At 37.9% G+C, this 23,405-nt stretch overlaps 1 protein-coding gene and 1 pseudogene across 1 annotated transcript in view; one reads left to right on the top strand and one right to left on the bottom strand.

Moving 5' to 3' along the window:
* Window positions 1-4,267: 4,267 nt before the first annotated feature.
* Window positions 4,268-4,386, bottom strand: LOC131254391 (5S ribosomal RNA; annotated as a pseudogene).
* Window positions 4,387-5,952: 1,566 nt separating this feature from the next.
* LOC131253193 (uncharacterized) overlaps window positions 5,953-23,405 on the top strand; it is a 36,344-nt gene continuing 18,891 nt past the window's right edge. The window contains 3 exon segments of the mRNA XM_058254074.1: window positions 5,953-6,146; window positions 6,618-6,738; window positions 19,105-19,180. Coding sequence (XP_058110057.1) covers window positions 6,036-6,146; window positions 6,618-6,738; window positions 19,105-19,180 — 308 coding nt within the window. The 5' untranslated portion in view covers window positions 5,953-6,035.

Here is a 23,405-nt window from a genome sequence, read left to right as displayed (position 1 = left end):
AAATTTGATTCTTTCATTTCAGCGTTTGTATTTTCTTTTGTTAAAAAATACATGTATTCATCGTCGAACATAGTGTCAGAGCTTGTAGTAGCATGCGATCTAACTTCTTTAACACTTGATGTGGATTCTGTGGTTGTTTACATATTGTACAATGCTTCGATTGCGTCACGAACCTTTGAGGCTTCAATTACTGCCTTTTCATTAGAATAAATCTTCATAAAGATGTACTTAACATAACTCAATTTGCACCAAGGATCAAGAACAACAGTTAAGGACATTAACAAATGGCATTCATCCCAGTACTTATTAAACTTTATTTGCATACCACTTGTCATAAGTTTTTTTTAAAAAAAAGACCTTCACTGTCACCTTTCTTTAGGGCTTCCTTGATTTTCCACACAGCTGGAAGAAACATATTTATTGTAGGAAACTTATTGCCAAAAAATATTTTCGTATAGTCATAAAAAACTTTTAAAAACTTGTGAATTTCTTTTGCTTTCCTCCAATCTTCTCCAGTATGCAACTAAGCATACGTTCTATCATGAGCTGCATATTCTAAAAATTCAAGTTCCAATTCTAAGGCCGAATCTAACATCTCAAGAGTCGAATTCCAATGTGTGCATACATCTAACTGCAACATTATTGGAGACTTCATATTCATACGTTGGAATATGTCATTCTATATACTTAATCTTAAAGGTGAGCCCCTTGTGTACTTTATACTCTCCTGCACATTCTCTATAGTTTGGTCAATTGATTTCAACCCTTCTTATACATTTAAGTTCAGAATGTGTGCACAACACCGAAATATTTTTTCCTGAAAATGCAAATTATCGGTTGCTTTGAACTGGTTACGTAAGAATGATATTACACTGTCATTTGTTGAAGCATTATCTAAAGTTAATGAACTGACTTTTTTTAATGCCCCAATCTCGTATACAGTTGTAAATGCAATCTAAAATAACTAAACCAGAATGAGGAGGTGAAAGGTGGCGAAAGTTCAATATTCTCTTGCAAGGTTTTCAATTTTCATCAACATAGTGTGTAATCAATGAAATATATCAATTTCTTTGATTTTGCACCGTCCACATATCAAAAGTCAAACTTATCATTGAAATCGATGCCAAAACTACTTTCAACTTCATTTTCTCACTTGCGTACATCTTTATGCACTCCCTCTTCACAGTAACATGAGAGACCTTCTCAACATGAGGATTAAGGAATTTATTATATCTCATGAACACTTTACTTTCTATCATTTTAAATGGTTACTCATTAACGATCATAAGCCTTCCATACCACTCATTCAGCTTCTCCTTTTGAAACTTATGAGTGATAAGTTTACCTTCAGAAGCATTTCCTTTAGACTTTGTAAATGAAGCAATTGTTGGCCTAAAGGTAGAATTTTAGGTTTCCTTGAACAACTTTGCTATGTCTGTTTAAATGAGTAGTCGACCCCCCGGTATTTTTGCTATACAGAGTTTTGTGGTGCAGACATCTAATCTTAGCGACATTATTAACTAATATTTCTTCAAAATCATCTTATAAAGCTGATCACTTTTTTCCTTTACTTGCAGCTAAAGACCCTTCTTCCTCAACAATAAGAGGAGATGTGGCTAATGCACCGACACCAGGGGTAGTTGGGACTTCATCATCACTAGCCATCTCTAAATATATTTTTGTTAGCTTGTTAGTATACCCCACCGTCGGTTCACACTTCACCGGTAGCCACCCCCACTAGGGATCGATACCAAGACCTCAATGTTGAAACGAGGTATCTTTCACTCGATCTACCACTTGAGCTATGGATCGAGGTGTTTAAATAATTAAATATAAAGATACGAAACAATTTTCTTTAACATTTCAAGAATTTCCTAAGTGATGTGTCATGTGTGTATAAATGTCATATAAACTTTCAACAAAATACTTAGTATTTAAATCAGTCACTCATTCAATGTTGAATAGATTATAATGTCTTCATTATTCAATTTAAATGTCATGCTAAAATTTCAGAGTATTGGATTCATACGTCAACTATCCATAAAAAAGTGTAGATATTTGATGATGAAATAAATGCAAGAAATATATCGAAAAAGATTTAGGAGAGATGAACCGAAACAAGCATGTGTATTGAAATTAGAATAAATGAAAACATTATTATATATCCAACATTGAACTGTCCAAAAAGGGACAATTTGAGAATTTTTATGCATCTAAAAACATACTGAATACATGTCTGACAACATATAAATCCTCAAAATGGGCAATTGATTATCTTATACTACAACTACAACAATAAAACATTTAATATCTAGGCAAACAAAAGAGCAGGCTAAAAGGATAATTGTGACAGTTGATTTGTGGAGTTGAATATCATCCACACTATCATCATCCAACTAACTATTAACAGCATTTATAAAAATAAAAGATATCCAATTAAGTTTATATAACAACCTGTAACTTAACCTACTGGGAACCGTCATGCACAATAATATCGCATGGCAGAGCGGGTTCTGAGGAGTTACAAGATGGACCTCTAAGAAATCATATAAATGAAGCGACAAAATATAAATTAAGCATATCAAATTTAATATCAAATCCATTAATAGTCCACACATATTAAAATAGAAGGTTTTATAAAACAAACAATTAGTAATAGCAATTAACAATTAAAGAAATGTTGCTAACAAATTAACAATTACCAATAACAATTTACAATAACAATAAATAACACTAAAATGAACATTATTTTACTATGCACAAGATATATAACATGTGTCCCATTATAGCAATTAACTAGGCTTATCCTTTTTGGACTACTTATGACCTTTCAAATTAAGTTTACTTTCGACTGTTAGCGCATTAAAGAAAATTTTCAATTTATCTTTTATTAGGATTTTAATTGTAGCCATATAGCATCATCTGTATCACTAGGCTAAAGCAGTCACATCAAGCACAAACACTATTGACATAAGGTGAACCATCTAAACACAACCCAATATCCATGAGATATAATCCTTGAACAGTTTTAACTTCTAATTCGATGAAGTTGGTTTGTTAAAATAGGATAATTGGATGATTTTCATTCTTAACCATTAAAAAAATATCCATACTCCGACCATCAAATAAGCCAAAGCTTTTGTTCATGATATGGTACACGTCAAACCCAAATCATAATTTGGGTAGTTTAATTTAGCTCACATGCTACCTATGCAATTTTCTGGATATTTTTTTAGCGTGTGTGTTAATGCATTGAAATTAGTAATAATTACTTACCATGGGAATTTCAAGCATTCAATAGTTTTGATAGGACAGTTTCATAAAAATGGAGTGGGCAAATGAAATAGATAAAATTTGTAGGGCCATTGATACATCACAGTTTCAACAGTCCACCTGAGCTTATAATCTAAATAAGTTTTGGGTTTATGTCCTAAAGTGAGCCAATAAAACAGATGAATAGCATTGATAAGGAACATACATCAAATTAGTCCATCCAATTTGTGGGCTCCACTGTAAATAGCTAACCACTACTGCTTACATAGAAAGGAGTTACGGCTTACCCGCAGCCGGACTGGCGAGTTGCGACAGGGGTAGGGGCGACTGGGCAGGGCAGGGACCGCCGGACAGTCGAACGGGCGACTGGACAGGGCAATTGCTGCAGTATAGTTGAGCAGGGGGTGCTAGACAGTCGAACAGGCGACTGGACAGGGCAGTGGCCGCAAGCTCATAGCACAGTCGAGCAAGGGGCGCTAGACAGTCGAACGGGTGAGGTGAGCGCTTGAGCGGTGCCGGACCGAGTTGAGAGAGGAGGGAGAGACTAAAGAGAGAGAAAGGGAGGAAAACCGGAAGAGGGGAGCTCAAGCTCGGGTTAGGGTTTAGGGGCGCCGGGTAAGGGAAAGGGATTAACAGAGTATAGGGGTCATGCGGCCGTGCGGGTAAGGGAAAGGGATTAAGGGAGTATAGGGTTTTTTTTTTTTTTGAAGGGCTTATATACCCCTGCACTAAGTCGAGCCAAGTTCAAGTTGGATTCGATTTGAGTCAAGTCGAGTTGGGGCAAGCTCAAACTTTGCTCGAACTCGTTTTTGAGCTAAAAAAATTAGCTCAACTCAATTTAAACTCAGCTTCGAACTGAGTCGACTCAAGTCGAGCGAGCCAATTGAGCTAACTCAGTTCGTGTACACCTCTACTGATGGGGCGTACCACGGTGACCTCATGTCGAAACTCACATGAGCTTACCACTGAGCCATAGGATCGCACGCAAAGGAGAGGGGTGCAACAAGAAGACTTCTCAAGAGGTCACCCATCTTAGTACTACTTTCGTCCAAGTACGCTTAACCGTCGAGTTCTGATGGAATCCGCTGCATTAGTGTTGGTATGATCGCAGATTAATCGGGCGGATATATATGCTAATATTTTCATTATTACATTAGTCTATTATATTTTCAATATACATCATATTTTTTGTACCTATAATTTTATTAATTATATATGTAGTTATTTATTGTAAAGAAGTTCATTTTTTCTAAATAAATAAACTAAAATATAGGACAACTATTCCTTTAAAAGTCATATTGTGTATCAAGCAACCTATTTGAGATAGAGAAATTCGGCATATCTTATTAGCTTGAGTCATCGGAAATGACGTGGACCAATGAAACACAACGGCATTGGAATTTTATGTGTCTTCAACATAGATGATCCGCACTCAATTATAATTAATTTATAAGGAACTTATATATTGATCAGGTTCACGTTAGGTCGGGCAACCTGAGCCCAACCCAAGTTTTATCGAGTTAGTGTTTGTATGGCCCAAGCCCAAGACCTAACCTGATACTTTTTGCCCAAGCCCCACCCAATGTCAGGTTGGTCACAGATCGGTCGGGTTGAACCCCCTCAACTTTTAGCCCTACCACATAGTTTACTCGGTACGCAATCCGCTTCCCGGCCAGAGTTGCTTAGCATTTCCCAAGTACCAAAGTTTCCTGGAAAACATGAACGAGGGAGTTCCCGCAACAGCTATAGACATTCACAAATGACATTCATCCTAGTACTCATTGAACTTTATATGCAAACCACCTGTCATAAGTTATAGAAAAAATGGACCTTCACTAACACATTTCCTTAGGGCTTCCTTGATCTTCCACATAGCTGAAAGAAACATATTTGTCGTAGGAAACTTGTTGCCAGAAAATCTCTTCGTATAGTCATAAAAAACTTTTAAAAACTTGTGAATTTCTTTTTCTTTGCACCAATTTTCTTCAGTAGGCAACCAAGTATACGTTCTATCATGCGCTGCATATTCTGAAAATGTAAGTTCTAATTCCACGGTCGAATCCAACATCTCAAAAATCGAATTCTAATGTGTGCGTATATTTAGCTTTAACGTTTTTTGAGACTTCATATTCAACATATAATCAAGGTGGGCCCTACGGTGAGGGTAACGCGGCCCACCAAGGTGTTACCCACGTAACACCTAATATGCGCCCGTAAAATCCACTCTGCCTATAAGTTTGTCAAATCATGCTACGATGAGAGCTCTAAAATGAGCCCGATACAAGACCTAAGTGGGCCACACGGCAGGAAAAGGTGGGGATGCAAACGCCCACCATTGAAATCTTCCCGGGGCTCACCGGATGTTTATATTCCATCCGACCCGTTCACAAGGTGTTTCTCACCGGGATGAAGAGAAATACAAACATCTTCCTGATCCCAAAAACTTCTATGGGCCCCAACAAGGTTTCAATGGTAAGTATTCAGTCCCCACTATTTCTAACGGTGTGGTCCATTTGGGTCATTGATCTGGTTCATTTTTAGGTTCTCACTGTAGCATGAGTTGGGCAAACTGATGGACGGAATGAATTTTAAACCGACGTCAGGTGGATCCCAGAAGGAGTTGTGTTGTATAAAACTCCCATCCATTTCCCAACTTCTTATTCCCAAGTTCCGAAATAATAAAACAAGTTGTAGTGCTTGAAGTAGATGATTACCCAAGAACACCCTAAAGTTGCCAAAAAGACGAGAGAGAAAGGGAAAGAATGCAGGCATTCAGAGCCTCTCCTATTGCAAACACCACACAACCTGCTTACAGCAGAAGCGCCTCTCAGCTGTTTCATCAACAGAAACACTCTTCTTCCTCCTCACAACGTGTAAGAAGAAAAAACCATCTCTCTCTCTCTCTCTCTCTCTCTCTCTCTCTCTCTTCCACACTTCGTTTTACCTATTTAAACTCACCACTATGCGTTGCCCTATTTAGCCCATATGCAGAATGGTCAGATGATTTGAGTCGTCCATATTCTGTAAGCTAATCTGGATAGGCCACAGTCTAACGACCTTTAATTCCTGGAGTTAATGTCAGCCGTTGAGAATTTCCTTTTCAATTTTTCATAATCAGCTTTACATATCGATGGACAGAACCATTTGTTCAGCGTAAATGTTGGGTTCTGGTGTGCCCGGAATAATTCCCAGAATATGGACGGTTGATCGCCCGGGCCATCTCCATATTCGGGTGCTTATGGGGCGAGGAATGCTGGCGTGTTTCCGTCACAACGTAATTGAAAGGAACTCCCATGTTTACTTCTTTTTCTTCATCTAACCATATGTTGTTTTCCCATTTTCAGTATTCCTACTGTCTTCCTTCATTGGTGCCGTGTATCTCTAGTTTTGTTAATCCTATTAAAGCAATGGCCGATGCGAAAACTTTATCTATTCCTAAGGATGATTTGCCGTTGCATTCTTCAGGTACTTCTCTTGTATTTTCTTCATTTACTTTTTGTCCATGATATTGTCTTTAACATGAAGAGCAATGAGCGCGTAAGAAATCTTATACCTTATTATGGCGATAAATCTTCTGTGGAGCCCCATTGGGCCCACCTACGGTCATGGTGGACCAATTGGATTGGAGGGTCTATCGTGGATTACAAATGACCCTGAAACTTCTGTTGTTGGATGATCACAACTGTCTGATTAATGGTATTAACTTGCAAATATTGAGGGTGACTGGCTATTTTGCATGCCATCACTGTCACTTTTGCATGTCCTTATCTTTGTACCCACAAAATTTGAATTTGCACTGGAATTAGGTATGCAGGATTCTTACTGGATTCCGGTTCTAGTAGTTACATGGTTGATTAGATTTTCTTGCTCTGTAGAAATTCTGAGATATGTTCTGTGGTAAGCATGTATTAATACATTAGTTAGAAAATTCAACTTTGAAGCAATCCATTTTCTAGTGTTTTACTAGTCATTTTACTGTCAGAATGGCCCCTTCTAGTTGTTTGAAAAGTGTAGAGTAATAGAAGAAACCCATTTTACATGGTTGATTAGATTTTCTGCTTTGTAGAAATTCTGAGATATCTTTTATGGTAAGCATGTATTAATCCTTAAGTTAGAAAATTCAACTTTGAAGTAGTCTATTTTCTAGTCATTTTACTGTCAGAATGGCCTCTTCTAGCTGTTTGAAAAGTGTAGAGTAGTAGAAGAAACCCATTTTTTAGGTTATAGTTTTGTCATGCTACATCAGCTCTCAGATGGTGTAAACTGATGCACATTTATGTGATTATCCATTTCTCATGGGGTATTATGTATTCAGGTGTAAGCTACAAATCTCGTTCTTGGAAGGAATTTCTTGGGGCATTTTCAAATTTTGGGGGTTTTCTTGGGATACATTTGAGTAAATTCTGTTAGAAATGAAAATCAAAAGAAAATAAATAAACGTTACAAGATAAAGGGAAGAGAAATTTTTTGTTGACTATTTTCATATTATCATGTATTCCTCATCCTCATCATCAAAGCCTTATCCCAACTAATTAGGGTTGGCTACTTGAATCTGGTTTTGCCATTCCACTCTATTAAGGGCCACAACTTTAGTTAGACTATAAGTCATCAAGTTTTTTCTTACTACCTCTACCCATGTCCTTTTGGGCCTTCCCCCTACCCTTTTAGTGCATCTACCTTGCACCAGTTAACTCTAAAGGCACAATTCTTGGTCTTCGTTGCACGTGACCAAACCATCTAAGTCTACTTTCACTCATTTTATTACCTAATGTTGCTACTCTTAAGTTACATTAAATGCATTCATTTGTAATTCTATCCTTCCTTGTCTCACCAATCATTCATATCAAGTCTCAACATCCTAATTTTAGCTACATTGATCCTATCAATATGTTGTTCCTTTGTTACTTAAAAGTTGCACCTGGTCATGGTTGTCTCTATTCAAACCATGGTAATTTGAACATCGGCTATTTAAAAGTTTCTGCGATGTTGATTGGGTTGGCTCTTCCTCCGATTGATGCTCTATTACAGGGTATTGCACATTTGTTGGAGGAAATTTAGTTACCTGAAAAAGTAAGAAGTAATCCGTTGTTGCTCACTCCTTTGTCTTGGTTGAATAATGTACAATGGCTCATGTAGCTTTTGAATTACTATGGGTGAAAGCCATCCTTCAGGATATGGGATTCACGACATATTCTCCAATTCCATTATACTGCGATAATCAAGCAACCATTCATATTGCATCCACTCGGTCTTCCACGAACGCATAAAGCCCATTTAAGTCAATTTCCACTTCATTCGGAAAAACTAGCCACCAAGTTTCTCTGTACACCCTTTGTTCGTTTAGAAGATTAGCTAGTAGATGTCTTTACCAAAGCCACAGTCATCAACAGTGCGCTTCAAGACCATCAGTATCAAGCTCGGCATGAATGATATCCATGCACCAACTTGAAGGGGAGTGATTGTGTACACTTGCGGTGTACACAGCTCATGCACTAATCAAGGTGTTCTGTAACGGTAATGATGGCCGTAACGGCCACCACCGTTACCTTTACGATACGGGTCATAACGGCTGTTACGGCCCTCATAATGGCCGTTACGGTCTCCTTTTTTATTGAAATTTTTTCTCGAAAACATGTATTTGCCCGTAATGTTGATTAAAAAGTATAGAAAACCTGTATATTCCCTATAACAGACAATTACGGGGTTGTTATGGCCTTTATAGGGGATGTAACGTGCCGTTGATGGCAATTACGAGTCATTTTTTTCTATAACAGCTGTTATGGCTGTTACGACCCTGTAACATGTAACGGTTGCCACTGGTACCTTTACGTAACGGCCTTTACGACACACCATGGCACCGATGCCGTACAACATTTTAGATTAGGCTTAGAGATTTCATAATTGCTTTTAATCTCTTAGTTTCCCATTGTAGTCAGCCATCTCTTCTTGTAAATTACCTCTTTTGTAAATAAAGCATTAAGTTGAGAGGGAGGATATGTAAGAACTCTCCCTCCTCACTCGTTCTCTTCTCTCTTTCTCATCTTTCACCTTTTTGCTCTCTCCTTCTACTTGTTTCACATTTATGAATATACACAAAGATCTTCATTGCTTTCGTGATGGTTTCAACATGGGCTGGCAACCTTCCTTGGGAAGCATAAGTCAGCTGCATACGGGGACCAAAATAGCTGCCTCCTTTTTTCTATAAGCACTTGACCGATCTTCACGTAAGCCAATGCACAATCCGATATTAGTGGAACCACATTATCCACCCCCACTTCATAAACTATTGAATTAAAAAAGTTAAAACAAAATTTCCACATTCTTGGGGATTTGATTTATCATCAGACCTTAAGAAAAAAATGCACCACTAGGACCATTTACTAAGAAGTTAGTAATACACCTATTTACTTCGTTGGTCCATCCATTGGACATGATTGTACATCTTGTTTTCACTCACTCAAATATTTCCAAGCTCTTCTCAATGTTGTCCACTCTGGTCTTTATATATTTACTCCTTAATTATAGCTTAAAAGCTTCAACTTGGGTCTGAAAGATGCTACCACCTCCATCATAAGTGGACCTCGAACAAGATTAAAAGAAGGGCATTTGCATAAAGAAATCTATAAATTGAAAAACTTTTTCTCTAAAAATTTGATTTAGAGTGGATTTCTTTCCCTTCTCTCCACCTTCCCTACTTTTAAAGTAATCCATTAACTTATTTCTTTTGACTCCGTCGTCCTTCATCATCCTTGTTACTGATATGTGTGACCAGAACCTGTCCACTGTCATGTATTTCTGTTGCGTTACTTTATCCATGCCACTCAACAACTTCCTAAACTTTTCTGCCACATCGTTACTTGAGGACATACTGCAACATTTTTCTTTTTCAGGCTAGGTGACATTTCATTTGAAACATACCTCTCTCATATGACTTTACACAGCAATACATCTAAGGTGGAGGTTGTTATCTTCGCTTATTTTAGAGCTATACTCCCATGAAATCTCATTAGCATCTTCACTATCTTGACAACCAAACCCAAAAGATGGAATGATAGCCTTAAAAAAGAAAAAAACACCCAAAAAAAAAAAAGCTGAAAAGAAAAAGCAGAAGTGTAAGGTATTTTTAAGAAAATTGCCATGAAAGTCAAATAAAGTTAAAAGGAAAGATTTTCTAAATATTATAATTCTTTTGTACCATTTTTATTTAGGAACACGTGAGAACAAATGCCGACTTTTTTGTTATTTTGTAATCCCCAGGGTATGATACCTTATAGCTTCACAGTCACAAGTTATTTTCTCATTACTCTGGGTCTCTCATTTTTTATTTTTATTGGCATTACTATAGTGGGATTTCAAAGAAATGGGCTTGATTTTTTAAGCTTCTCATTACCAGCAAGAGTCCCACTGCTGTTAGCACCTTTTTTAGTACTCCTTGAGCTAATCCCTCATTTTTTTTTTTTTCACACATTTAGCTCAAGAATATGTTTATTTGCTAATATGATGGCCGGGCATAGTTCAATAAAGATTTTAAGTGGGTCCGCTTGGACTATGCTATGTATAAATGATCTTTTTTATTTCATAGGAGATCCCGGTCCTTTATTTATATGCGAAGTTCTTTTCTCTAGGTTTTTTGAATGTTGAAAAACCCCAAATCATCTCCTTTTTCTCTCAAAAGTTGCAAAAGTGTAAGGTAACACCATATTTTGATTTTTTGAAGGATAATGAGTTTATATTATTGAAAAGCTGCTTGACAAATATCAAGACAACAAAGAATACACAAAAGAATTCAACAAAAGATAATCAGCATTACAATCCAAGCATGAATGAAACATCATGAACAGTGATATGTTTGATCCCAAATGCCCATCCTATAACATCCCTCCTTGATTTTCACACTGCTTCTTCCCACGGCCCCTATTTCTTACGGAAACATCGCCCATTGCATTCCCCCCAATGTTACATGGAACCGCAAGCATGATCAATCGCCAAGACTCAAGCCTCTCCTTAACTAGCCCACCATATTTTAATATGGGCGGGCTTTACATAAGTTAAAAGAAAAATGGGACAGAAAAGAAGAAAAAAAAAACTAAAATTTTAATTGGGGGAGCTGGTTTGTGACAATGCACGAATTGTATGATTTACAACATGAATTATATGGTTATGATATCAATCATACGATTCATGTATAAAATTTGTGGATTTGCAATTTGAGTGTAGGATTAATATCGTATGGTGTGCGATATGTTGTGAATTGTAAAAATTCTTGTCACAAATCACACTTAGAAGTGCATGACTATAATCCATCACACTCTACTAGAGTATCAAAGTTTTTCTCCCACAAAAAAGGTGCATGCTCATATGAGTTTGTTTTACCTTTGTTGCTTCTCAGAATCCAGCTTGTGTTGCTGCCCACTGGGCCCCACATGGTGGAACAGTCTGATGATCAGAACTGTCCATGTTGTAGACTTCATGCACAACTATGGGAAGAAATTTTTGCTGAATGGATTATTGCAATCATCACTATTTATGGATGAATTTATAGCAGTGAAAAGAAAAATTTCAATGGCTCGCATTTACTGACCTGACTCGCAGGCTAATGCATCAACACAATGGGCCAATTCTATTTATTTATTTTTTATTTTTCATGTATGCTTACCAAACATGTTTATTTTGCTCAAACAATTCTCATACACAATTTCATGAAATAGTTTATTGTTAATTGATTATGCACTTCCAAGAAGCAACGGAAGATCCCTAATTGCAAATACATGCATGTCATATGCACAAAATCCAATGTCCTTTATACTCTCTCTATATTACTTCCTATATAGCCTAAGTTGGCAAAATTACTTAAGACTTTCCCAATTTTCCATGGAATAAGCAGAGTTTCCTAACCTACATTGATGTCCTGCATTTAGTAAATACTTGATGGGACAATTGTGAAAGTTTTCTTTTTTCCTTTTTTCTTAAATGAAGAGAAGTGTCCTTAGCTTAGAATAATATGCTGGGTAGAGAAATTTCCAACTTCCTCTTTCTTTTGCTACATAATGACTAAAATATACTTAATTCTATATTAACTATTTATCTCGAATAACTTTTTTTGTTAATGTTAAGCAAATTTTTATCCCACAAATTTTATGTCCCCGCTCATCATATTAAAACTTGAGAAGTTAAGAAAGACCAAAACCCAGTCACCATGTATACAGAAATGACTCCACAGTAATGCACTTTCAAGATAACCATAGCCTCTTATGAAGGGAGTGTGTGTTTAGCATCCTGTTTGTTTGTGTAAACATGGTTCGTTCTCTGTCTTTGATATCAGTGATTTTTTTTTTTTATTAATTATAATGCTAATAATTTATAATTAGATGCCCTTTGGTAAGCAGATCATGAATTCCTGTTAGGAATTGATGAAAGAGGTTCATAAACCCGACCCATAATATCTGGGACATGGCTTTGAAGATGATACGATAAATACATTGAAATATATTCTTATGTAGATCCAAGTTTTGATTAAGTTCAAACCTTTGTCTTGGACTGTTGTCTTTATATTGTGTTCTGACATTTTCTAAGTTCGAATCGTTGTTCTACAACTTTTTCTTATTTATGTAATTCTTAATTATTATATTAAGTTTCTAACTTTGTAATAATTTGATTTGAGTTGTAAACATAATAATTGCAGTTATTACTGATTAGTCACTATTGAGTAGCCAGGATAATGCTAGTAAGCTGGTAGATAGTAAACTTCGAAACCGTGTATGTAAGATCTTCAAACTAGCGCACATAAGACACTAACAGTTGTACTGGCTCAGAAGTAGCAAATCATGTGAAAAAAGTGAACAATATGTGCATGTTCTTTTACAAGGAACTGAACTTAGCAGGTGTATACCATTGCCTGTGACCATGGTAAACGCTGATTTGTCCATCTAGTGGGTCAGATTGTATGGATGCTTTAAGTTCACCCATCAGGTGGACCATGGTATATAAAACAAAAGAATGGCTAAAACAAGTTTCTTTTGGCCATCCATTTGTTTTGCATGCTGTGGCTTCCACTTCATGCCCTTCTTAGTAAATGGAAATAATTCAAGTAAAGAAAAGAATGAAAAGGCAAAGTTTTCTTTGAGGTATTTGATTTTTGTTTTGTAAGCTAACATATTTAGTAAGTCCAAATACCTAGCCCAAGACTATGATAATGAAACTAAGATATTTGAAGTTTAAAATTTATGTTTGGGGCTAATATTTATCAACTTCTTCGCATCTTACTATTCCAAACAAAAAAAAAAAAAAAAAAAAACCTTCTTAACATCTTTACTATTATAATGGCAAACGTGAGTTTGATTTTATTTCCAAAATTTCCCATGATTAGTGATCTCAAATTCAATGCATCATATTCATACGAGTATTATTGGAAATCAAAAGTTGTACCATGTCTATGAAATAGAAATCCTAAAATGCCATTTAACAAGATCATACACTTCTTTTCCTGATTAGCTTTTGCGTGCAGACTTCTTAATAAAATTCCTTCACGCTTCCAAAAAAAAAAAAAGAAAAAAAAATACAAGATCATACGCCTGTGGATTGATGGAAGAGTTGATTATCTACCCCATGCCAGCACAACAACCACTCATCATATGGGTCCATGCTGTACAGTCCCAGTTCCACAGTGGGCCACATATGTACATCACATGGATATAGAATGTTATCTTTTCTAGTAAATCACTTTTCTCATGTCTGTAGGCCACCTGAGAAGTTGCTTCACTGATTTTTGGGCAAGCACATGTTCATGGAATGGCCCATCCAGTGAAGGGCCTTGATTTCACAAAAATGGTATTAAAAAATGGTTATAGTTTATGTAATGGTAACAGTGGGACCCATTATGTGATTTGGGGCTGTAATTCTTGATTTGGAAAAAAACAAAGGCTGGTAATGGACCCATAATAGCTGTTGGGGGCCTGTAACGGGCTGATACAGGCCTGTGACAGTCCAATATGGGGCTGCTAATTTTTCTTCCTTAAAAAAGAATTTGACTGTTACAGGGCAGCTTTTACAGTCTGTATTGTAACGGCCATAAGGCTGGTAATGGGCCCATAATAGCTGTTGGGGGCCTGTAACGGGCTGATACAGGCCTGTGACAGTCCAATATGGGGCTGCTAATTTTTCTTCCTTAAAAAAGAATTTGACTGTTACAGGGCCGTAACAGCTTTTACAGTCCGTATTGTAACGGCCGTAAGGCTGGCAGCTATGGGCACCATTACTGTTATTGAAACCTTGTTTCACACATGTAATATGTTTGCATGTGTGCCACGAATTACCCTAACACTTCTCTTTTCACACACATGAAGGGCCCAGATTTCTTCTATCTGCTTCAATCAACTTAGCAATTCTTATCCTAAATCATCACCCACTCCTGTTCCAAGTGCATAGCACGAGCCTTTAATGCGTAAAAGCCAATCATATAGAAGTAGAAGTCCTTTGCTAAGCAAGTCAAGAAAATTTTGGTTTGGAATTGGTGAAACAGGTTTCATAAAGCCGACCCCAAATAGCTGGGACAACCATTATGGTTGTATGAGAAATGCAAAGAATATCTTCCAATATAGATTTGAATTTTGATTAAGCTTTTACCTTTCTGTTGGAAATTTGTCTTTGCATAGTGTTTTGAGATTTTCTAAGTTCATTTTGTTCTTTTGCACCTTTTCTTGCAAATTCTAAATATGATATTAGTCTCGAACTCCCTAAGATTTTGATTCAAGTATGATGATTGCAATTTTTTTTTTGAAAGATAACGATTTCATTAAAGAGAAAAAAGAAGACAGGAACAAAAGATCCGCTGAGATAGCAGATCGGAAACTAAAAACAAAGGAAAAGAAGATCGCTATCTAGGAAGGAAGAACCATAAGCAGCCCAATCGATGATAGCACTTTTAGCCTTAGACTGCACAAAATCAGCAGAGTTTGCCAAATCCCGAAAGCAATGGTTATTACGCTCTTCCCATACAAACCACCAAATTGCAAGAAGCACCATTCTCCAAAGCTTGGTCTTAGATTTGCCAAAGCGCACACTGTGCCATGCATAAACAAAATCGTCGATATTCTCAAGTAGACACTAGGAGATGCAAAAGGAATGAAAGATCCTGTCCGAAAGAGCTTGAATAAACGAACAATTGAGCAAAAGATGGTCGACCGATTCTGCTTCTCGCATGCAACACAGATAGATGTTCGGGATAATCATTCCTTTGCGTCTGAGATTGTCTATGGTGAGGATCTTCTTCTTACCTGCAAGCCAACCGAAGGCCACAATCTTGGGAGGAGCGGCATACTTCCATAGAAGAGGGACGTGACTAGGCTGGATGGAGGAGGTGGAGGCTGACAGGAAACAGAATAGGGATCTAACAGAAAAAACTCCATTCTTGTCAAGATTCCAACTCAGACTATTGTCCTCGGAAGATGGCCGGGAAGCAAAAAGATAATTCAGCAAATCAACATAAACAGGGATTTCCCAGTCGTGAAGATTCCTTCTGCAAACGATATTCCAAACTGGCAGGCCGTTAGTCATCTCGAAACACTCTGAAACAGAGGCTACTTTGTGAGAGGCAAGGGCGAAAATAGAAGGAAGACGAACTTTAAGAGGAGAGTCCCTAATCCAAATATCTTCCCAAAAACAAAATTTTTTTCCGTTACCCAGATCAAATGCAATACCTCTAATCACTTCCCTTTTCATGTTGAGAATATCCTTCCAGATGGGAGATGCCTTGTGAGTGGGGGACTCTTTGATCCACCAACCGTCATTGGAAAGACCATATTTAAGCTTGATAACCTTGTTCCAAAAACTTCCAGATTCCGTTCCCAAATGCCAAATCCACTTGCTTATCAACGCCCGATTCATATCTTTAAGGTTTTGGATCCCCGCCCCCCCATCCCACACGTTCTTGCACACCTCCTTCCAACTGAGCAAAGAAAATTTCTACTTAACCTCCCTGCCTCGCCACAAGAAATCTCTTCTTAGGTTCTCCAGCGAAGCGAGAACCACCCTTGGGCATTTCAGAAGGGACATGAAATAGATTGGGAGGTTGGATAAGGAGGCTTTAATGAGAGTGATATGCCCGCGTAAAGAGAGAGAACGACATTTCCATCTAGCCAACATCTTCTCACAGCGAGAGGTGACTTTCTCCCACATTCTTAAAGGAGGCCTACCGACACAGAGGGGGAGGCCAACAAAAAAGGTGGGAAGAGCAGCCGGAGTGCACCCGACAATGGTAGCCATGCCTTTAACTTCTTCGCTGTCCATATTGATGCCGAAAATTTTTGATTTTGCTAAGTTAACTCGTAGGTTGGAAACCGCTTCAAAACATCGAATAGCAGTCCGCAGATTTTCAACCTTCTCAGTATTGGCATCGGAAAAATAAGGGAGTCGTTTGTGTATTGAATGTGGGTGATCGGATCGCGCATGCCCGTAATGGAAATCTCGCGAAGCACTTCTTCCGCCTGACCTTGCTGCAGCATTCTGGATAAGGACTCCATCACAATGAGTAATAAAAATGGGGATAAAGGGTCGCCTTGTCTGAGACCCCTTGAACTCTTGAAGAAGCCCTTAGGAGTTCCGTTCAGAAGAATAGAAAAATATGCTGACCCGACACACTCCGCCATTCAGCCGCTCCACTTCTTGCCGAACCCTATATGGTTGAGGAGATATTGCAGAAGAACCCAATCCACGTGATTGTATGCCTTCTCAATGTCCAACTTACAAACAATGTACTTCTTTCCCGATCTGGAAGCCGTGTCAAGACACTCGATCTCTTCCAAGTATGATGATTGCAGTTATTATTGATTAGTCACTACTGATTAGTATATTCTTGTAGATCGTAACCTCTAGACTTTGTGACTTCATAGTAAGAACCTATGAGATCAGTCTTCCTGTGAGATCCAGAATCTCCCTCGAGATCCAGAATCTCTCGCGAATTGATCTCTTATGCATGTATTTTATGTACATCGGCGTGGAACAAGGGTTTTGAACCCGCACAACCCTTTTGTCATTTCGACAGACGCCATACAAGCCGAGATGCTGCTGAAATCATCATTACATTGTTTCTCTATTACATTGATTAAATGTACTTTGTCTTAGAATCAAGGGCAATGCGAGGGATGTAATAAGAATTCAGAATTAATAAAATAAGCGATGATGTTTGTTCTTCAATTTTTCTTTGTTATTATTGAATGTAAATATTCCAATCCTGGATATTTTGTTTCTTGTCGAAATAGGGGGAGAAGGTCTGGGTAGGTGACTTACAGACAATAATTGATGGGAGGGTCGGAGGGAGGGAGTTCGACATGCGTTTCTATCGATTAAAGCAATACAGGTTACTGTTGGATGGTGGAGACTGGAGAGAGAGAGAGAGAGAGAGAGAGAGAGAGAGAGAGAGGGAATAGGGAGTCTGATATGCATTTGTATTGGATGAGGCAATGCGGGTTACTATTGGAAGGTTGAAAGGGGGGGGGGGGGGGGGGGGGCTTACTAGTCTGATCTGTGTTTGTATTAGACGAAGCAATACTATTTACTACAGGATGGTGTAGAGAGGGAGGGAGATGGAAGGGAGTGTGTTGGACAAAGCAATACAGGTTACTGCTAGATTATGGAGAGGGAGGGAGTTTCATGCAATAATTTTAAGCATGATTGAATTATTAGGGGAACTTTGAGAGTGTCCATCATGTCGTTCTTTAACCATGGGTGGGTGGAGTATAATGGGAACTTTTGAGTGTCCATCATGCGGTAAACACTCTTTAACCATGAGGTTTTTTTTGGAATCTTGAGAATGTTCATTATGTAGTAAACTTTTCTTATGTGTATTGCTTTTGCTGATTTTTTTTTTTCAACATGTTTTAGTAATTAATGCTTATTACCATTCTTTTTATTGTTATTTTTTATTTTTTATGTTTATGTTGGTCGAAGTTAGTAGGAGCAATCTCTTTTAAGCTTTAGCTTTAACTTTAAAAGACAGTGGTCAATTACCTTTAGGGGCTGTTTGATTTTTAATTTCCCTGGTAAATACAGGGAAATAAGTAATTATTACTTACCCCACCTGTTTGAAATTCACCGGGAATTACATTTTGAAAAGCGGTCCATACAATACATGTTATTACTGATTTAAATGTGTGGGCCCCACCATGATATATGTGAGTTATCCACACCATCCATCCGTTTAAAAAATACATTTTAAGGCATGAACCCAAAATTAAGAAAATCAAAAGCTCAAGTGGACCACACCTTAAGGAACAATGATCATTAAGACGTCAATGGTTGAAAGCTATTTTCTCCCTAGGGCCCACATTGATGTTTATTTGTCATCCAACCTGTTCATGTGGTCACACAGTCATGGATAAAGGGGAAACAAAAATATCAGTTTGATCCAAAACTTTTGGGGTCCTCAAGAAGCTTTCAATGTTAGGAGTTCAATTCCCATTGTTTCCTATGTTGTGGTTCACTTGATCTTGGGATTTGCTTCATTTTTTGGCTCATGCCCTAAAATGAGTTGGCTAAAGGGTTGGACGGTGTGGATAAGACACACATCATGGTGGGCCCCATGATTTAACATTTTTTTCCTCGGGTGACGTGAGGAGTGTTATAAATGAAAGGTAGCAGTTAACATCACCTTGGAAATCCAACCAGAAATACATTGGTAAATAATTATTACCCATTTACTTTGAATTAACTCTGTAATTAGAAAATCAAACAGGCCCTTAAAGTTTCTATGCATCATTTGCTTTGTGAGCCACTGGCTTTGCTTCTAGTTTATTTTCAGATAGCTGTGGCTCATTTGGTTTCCTGCTTTGTTGATAGGCAAGAAGCAGGCATTGATATCATTGTCAGACAAGCGGGATCTAGCTTTCCTCGGAAATGGGCTTCAAGGCTTGGGGTGAATTTATGGCACTTTCTACACTTGAATGCTTGGAATTCATATAGATCTTCTGTTATAATAATCATTTAGCAATAAAATTCTGTGATGGATGGCTTTGATGTCTTACCTTTCTAACATGAATATATTCATTTCTTTGGAAGAAACCTTTTAACAAATCAAAAAAAGAAAACTCGTCGATGCTTATACTCAGTGGAATACAGAAAAGTGTTTTTTTGAGAATGAAGAAACTTTTTCTTTCTTCCTTATTTCTTTGTTTTTTTTTTTTTTTAATTTTTTTTTTAATTTTTAAATTTGTTAATTTATTTATTTTTTAAAATTTATTTATTTAAATAGAGAAGACTAAGGGGTTGTTTAGTGTGTGGATTTGAGTGTATCTGAGTGCATTTGGAATCCAAAAGTCATTTGGCAGTGTGGATTCTGAGGTATTTGAAATACATAGTTTTGCTGTGATTTGGAATCAAATGCCTTTTTGGCTCCTTTTTAAAGGTAGGAGAGTGGTAAGTGCAACAAAGGTGTCGCTAGGCTACTAATCCATTGTACACGTTGCATGATGATGATACCCCAAAACTATCAAATTACTGGATGCATCACTAAAATTACGTCAGCAAAATCTTCTTCCGTGGAAAGAAAAAGAAATAGGCTGAATGATCCGAACAATCCAAACATTGGCCATGTAAATTGACGGTTAAAAAACATTGGCTAGTCACTCCTTTGTGATCCTATGCTTGTGGCCCACCCGAGGCTCAAAATTTTGTTATTTTTGGCTAAAGTATATGTTTCAATGGGATTATTATAATCATTATGTCAAATATTATATATGTACACTAATTTGGGATATTAAAGTTGATTTAGAAATCGAAATCAAATTACTGTGAATATACTACAAAATTTCAATGCATTTTTATTTTTGGATTCTAGTGCATTCCGAATACAAGCTGCCAAATACAACTGAGGATTCAGAATCACCTTGATTTGTGACTTGAATTCCAATGCATTCCAAATATAAGCTCCTAAACTGGCCCTAAAGCCTTTTATAACTTAAAAAAGATTTTTTATTTTTTATTTTTTTATTTTTGAAAACCAGAAATGCGTATAAATTTCCTAAGTTGAAGATTGGATAACGTTTGTGATATAACTTTGGCATAGAGCAGTTCGAAATGTTTAACTGGAAATTACATATTCTTCTGAGAATCTTATTTACTTAAGGAGTGTAACGGTTGCCACCATTACCTTTACCTAACGTGTAACGGTTGCCACCATTACCTTTACATAACGGCCTTTACAGCCCCGTAACAGCCTGTACGTCACACCATGATGCAGATATATTGAGATAATTATTGTGCGATATTTTACTGTTATATCATTGATATTTCAGCTGAAATCAACATAAATCAGTGAAAATCAGAAAAACAAAAAATAAGAACTATTTTTCCCAAACATATTTTGGGGATTCTCTTTGTAGTTGTGTTTTTCCCAAACAAATTTCTCACACAACTGCACTTGAGTTGTTTGACATCAAACTACAAATTTGTTTGAGAAATCGTGATTGAAGAGGGATTTCGGAGCATTCAGCGGCATGATTTTTATTCTCTAAACAGTGGAAAATATTGTGCATAATTTATTTATTTATTTTTGTGATGTTTCAAGTTCTAAGCGTGCAATCATGTGTCTTTTAACATCTCCTGATGCTTCACTGAAAAACTGCCACTATTTCCCTAAAATTTCCTAATTTCCCTTCTGGCTATGATACATTACATGATAGAACACATATTTCCTGATGCTTCCCATGATATTTCCATGTCCCAAGCATGCAAATACATAGTGCGATATGGATACTTTGAACAGTTGCAGTTGCATTGTAGCCACTGATCGGAGTACTTTTGTTGTAGTTGGTCAAGGGGTTAAACTGTCCTGAACCAATGCTGCCTTAGATCGAATTGTAATGGATGGTCCCCCAACTTGTTCCATCACAATCTATGATATTCAAAGGTATATGATATTCAAAGGTATATCTAACAAGATCAGCAAATAGACTAAAATTCTGGCACTTGTCCACAATTTCCAGCAGACATACTTGGAGTTGATGAACTAAAATAGCCACAAGTATTAAATTCCAGCAATGCAAACAGTTTCCAGCAATCTAGACAGAATCCCAGCAATAAAAAAGTTAAACCTAAAACTACCACAAATGCAGTATTCAATGGGGAGAAGGTTGATTCATGGGGTTCTGGCAAGAGTCATCTTGCAAAGCCAAAGCACTTCTATCTAGGGAAGGTAGATTCTAGACAATGACCCCATTGCTCATGAATGCATGGATTCTCGACGCAAGGCTGGTGCGAAAGTCATCGTATGCAAATTGGATTTAGAGAAAGCTTATGATCACATTGACTGGGATTTTCTGGATTACATGTTGGATAGGTTGGGATGTGGATCGAAGTGTAGGGGCTAGATTTAAGAGTGCCTTGGGTCACCTTTATATTCAGTGATGGTTAACGGCTCCCCCAAGGGATTCTTTAAATGCTCAAGAGGCATTTGGAAAGGTGACCTGCTCTCCTCCTTTCTCTTTTTGGTGGTGGCTCAAGCCTTAGGAAAGATGTTGGAAAAAGGGCAGGAAGTTGATATTATTCACAACTTCCAACTATTGAATGAGGGTTCCATGAACTCTCACCTCTAGTTCGCTGATGATACCATCCTTGCTGAAGTAATTATGGTGGACAATCTGAAGAAGATTATTAGATGTTTCGAGGCGGTGCTTGGTTTGAAGGTCAATATACTCAAGAGTTGGATATCCAAATGCCTAGGGATGAGGTGGCATAGCTAGCGGAAGTCTTTGGATGTAAGACAAGTTCCTTCTTTTTGACCCATATCGGTCTTCCTCTTTCCATTGGAAAGCTGGTAACGCATTTATGGGTTAGGGTAGTGGAAAGGATGGAAAGGAAGCTGACAAGATGAAAGAGTCGGTACTTTTCCTTCGGAGGCTGGCTTACTTAATCAAAGTTGCTTTGTCAAACATGCCACTATGCTATATGTCCCTTTTTCAATGCCCCAAATCTGTGCTCAGGTCAGAAAAATTGAGGCGGGATTTCCTTTGGACAGGAAGAGAGAGAAGTTACATCTCCTGAGGTGAGAAGATTTGTGGAAACTTTAACCATGCCTCATTGGGGAAATGGTTATGGAGGTTTGTGGTGGAGTCTTGGCAGAGAAAGGTTATTGCAGGGAAGTATGGTTGCCAAGATGGAGGTTGGTGGACTTGAAGTTCATCTTTGTATAGGGTGTCATGTATATGGAAGGCGGTCTCTCAATTAACAGGCCAATTTAGCAAAGGGATTAGCTTCACATTAGCCTATAGGCAATGGGGAAGGTCCATTTTTGGGTGGATGTACGGCTAGGGGAGCAGCCATTCCAGGCCATATTCTCAAGACTGGTGAATCTCTCACTGGAAAAAAATATCCCCATATCTCGATGCTTTACTACTAGGGGTGAAAGCGTTATCTGTACCTCTCCATGTTGGCTAAATCTGCTTGATGAGGAGATGAAGATTTTGCGTAACTTGAAGGGCTTCTCTAGAATTGTCTACTGGTGCTAGTTGAGCGAGATAGAAGGGGGTTGAAGGTGGAAAAATCAGGGTGCTTCTCAGTTCGGTCATTCTGCAACATGGTTTGGCCCTTGATTGTGGGAGAGGGGTGTGAGTGTACATCTTATGTCTTGTTCTACAGGGTTCACCCAAAAGCGGCAGCTTTCGCTTGGCTAGCAGGTAGAAAGAAAGTGCTGACCGTTGATAATCTCTAGAGAAGATCCTTGGTGCTGCCAAACATCTGCGTGACGTGTATGAAGAATGCAAAAACTGTAGATCACATCTTCCCTCACTGCTCTTATGCCCAGATTTTGTGTCAGTCCCTAGTTTGCCTTTTCAGTGTCCTTTGGGTGATGCGGGAATCAATTGGGCCTCCCTCCTCTTGGCTTGGGACGGGGTTAAGGAAAGAAAGGTTTGCTCGAGACTTGCTTTGCTAGTGGGCCTTTGGGTGTTGTGGGGAGAAAGAAATGGTAGATGCTTCCGGAATTGGAGGTCATTGACAATCGAGGTGTCTAACAAGGCGAAGCTTCTCGTTGTGGAATGGGCCTCTTCTATAAAGGCGGTAGATGGTTGTAATCTTTCTTTTATTGTTGGGTTGTAATGTCTCTGCTGTTTGCTTTGTAGTGTTGCACCATCTTGGCGCTTTTA

Source organism: Magnolia sinica, chromosome 8 (genome assembly GCF_029962835.1).
Source record: "Magnolia sinica isolate HGM2019 chromosome 8, MsV1, whole genome shotgun sequence".
Lineage (NCBI taxonomy): Eukaryota > Viridiplantae > Streptophyta > Magnoliopsida > Magnoliales > Magnoliaceae > Magnolia > Magnolia sinica.
The sequence above is the reverse complement of the archived record's forward strand: the minus strand, read 5'-3'. Positions and strand labels throughout refer to the sequence as shown.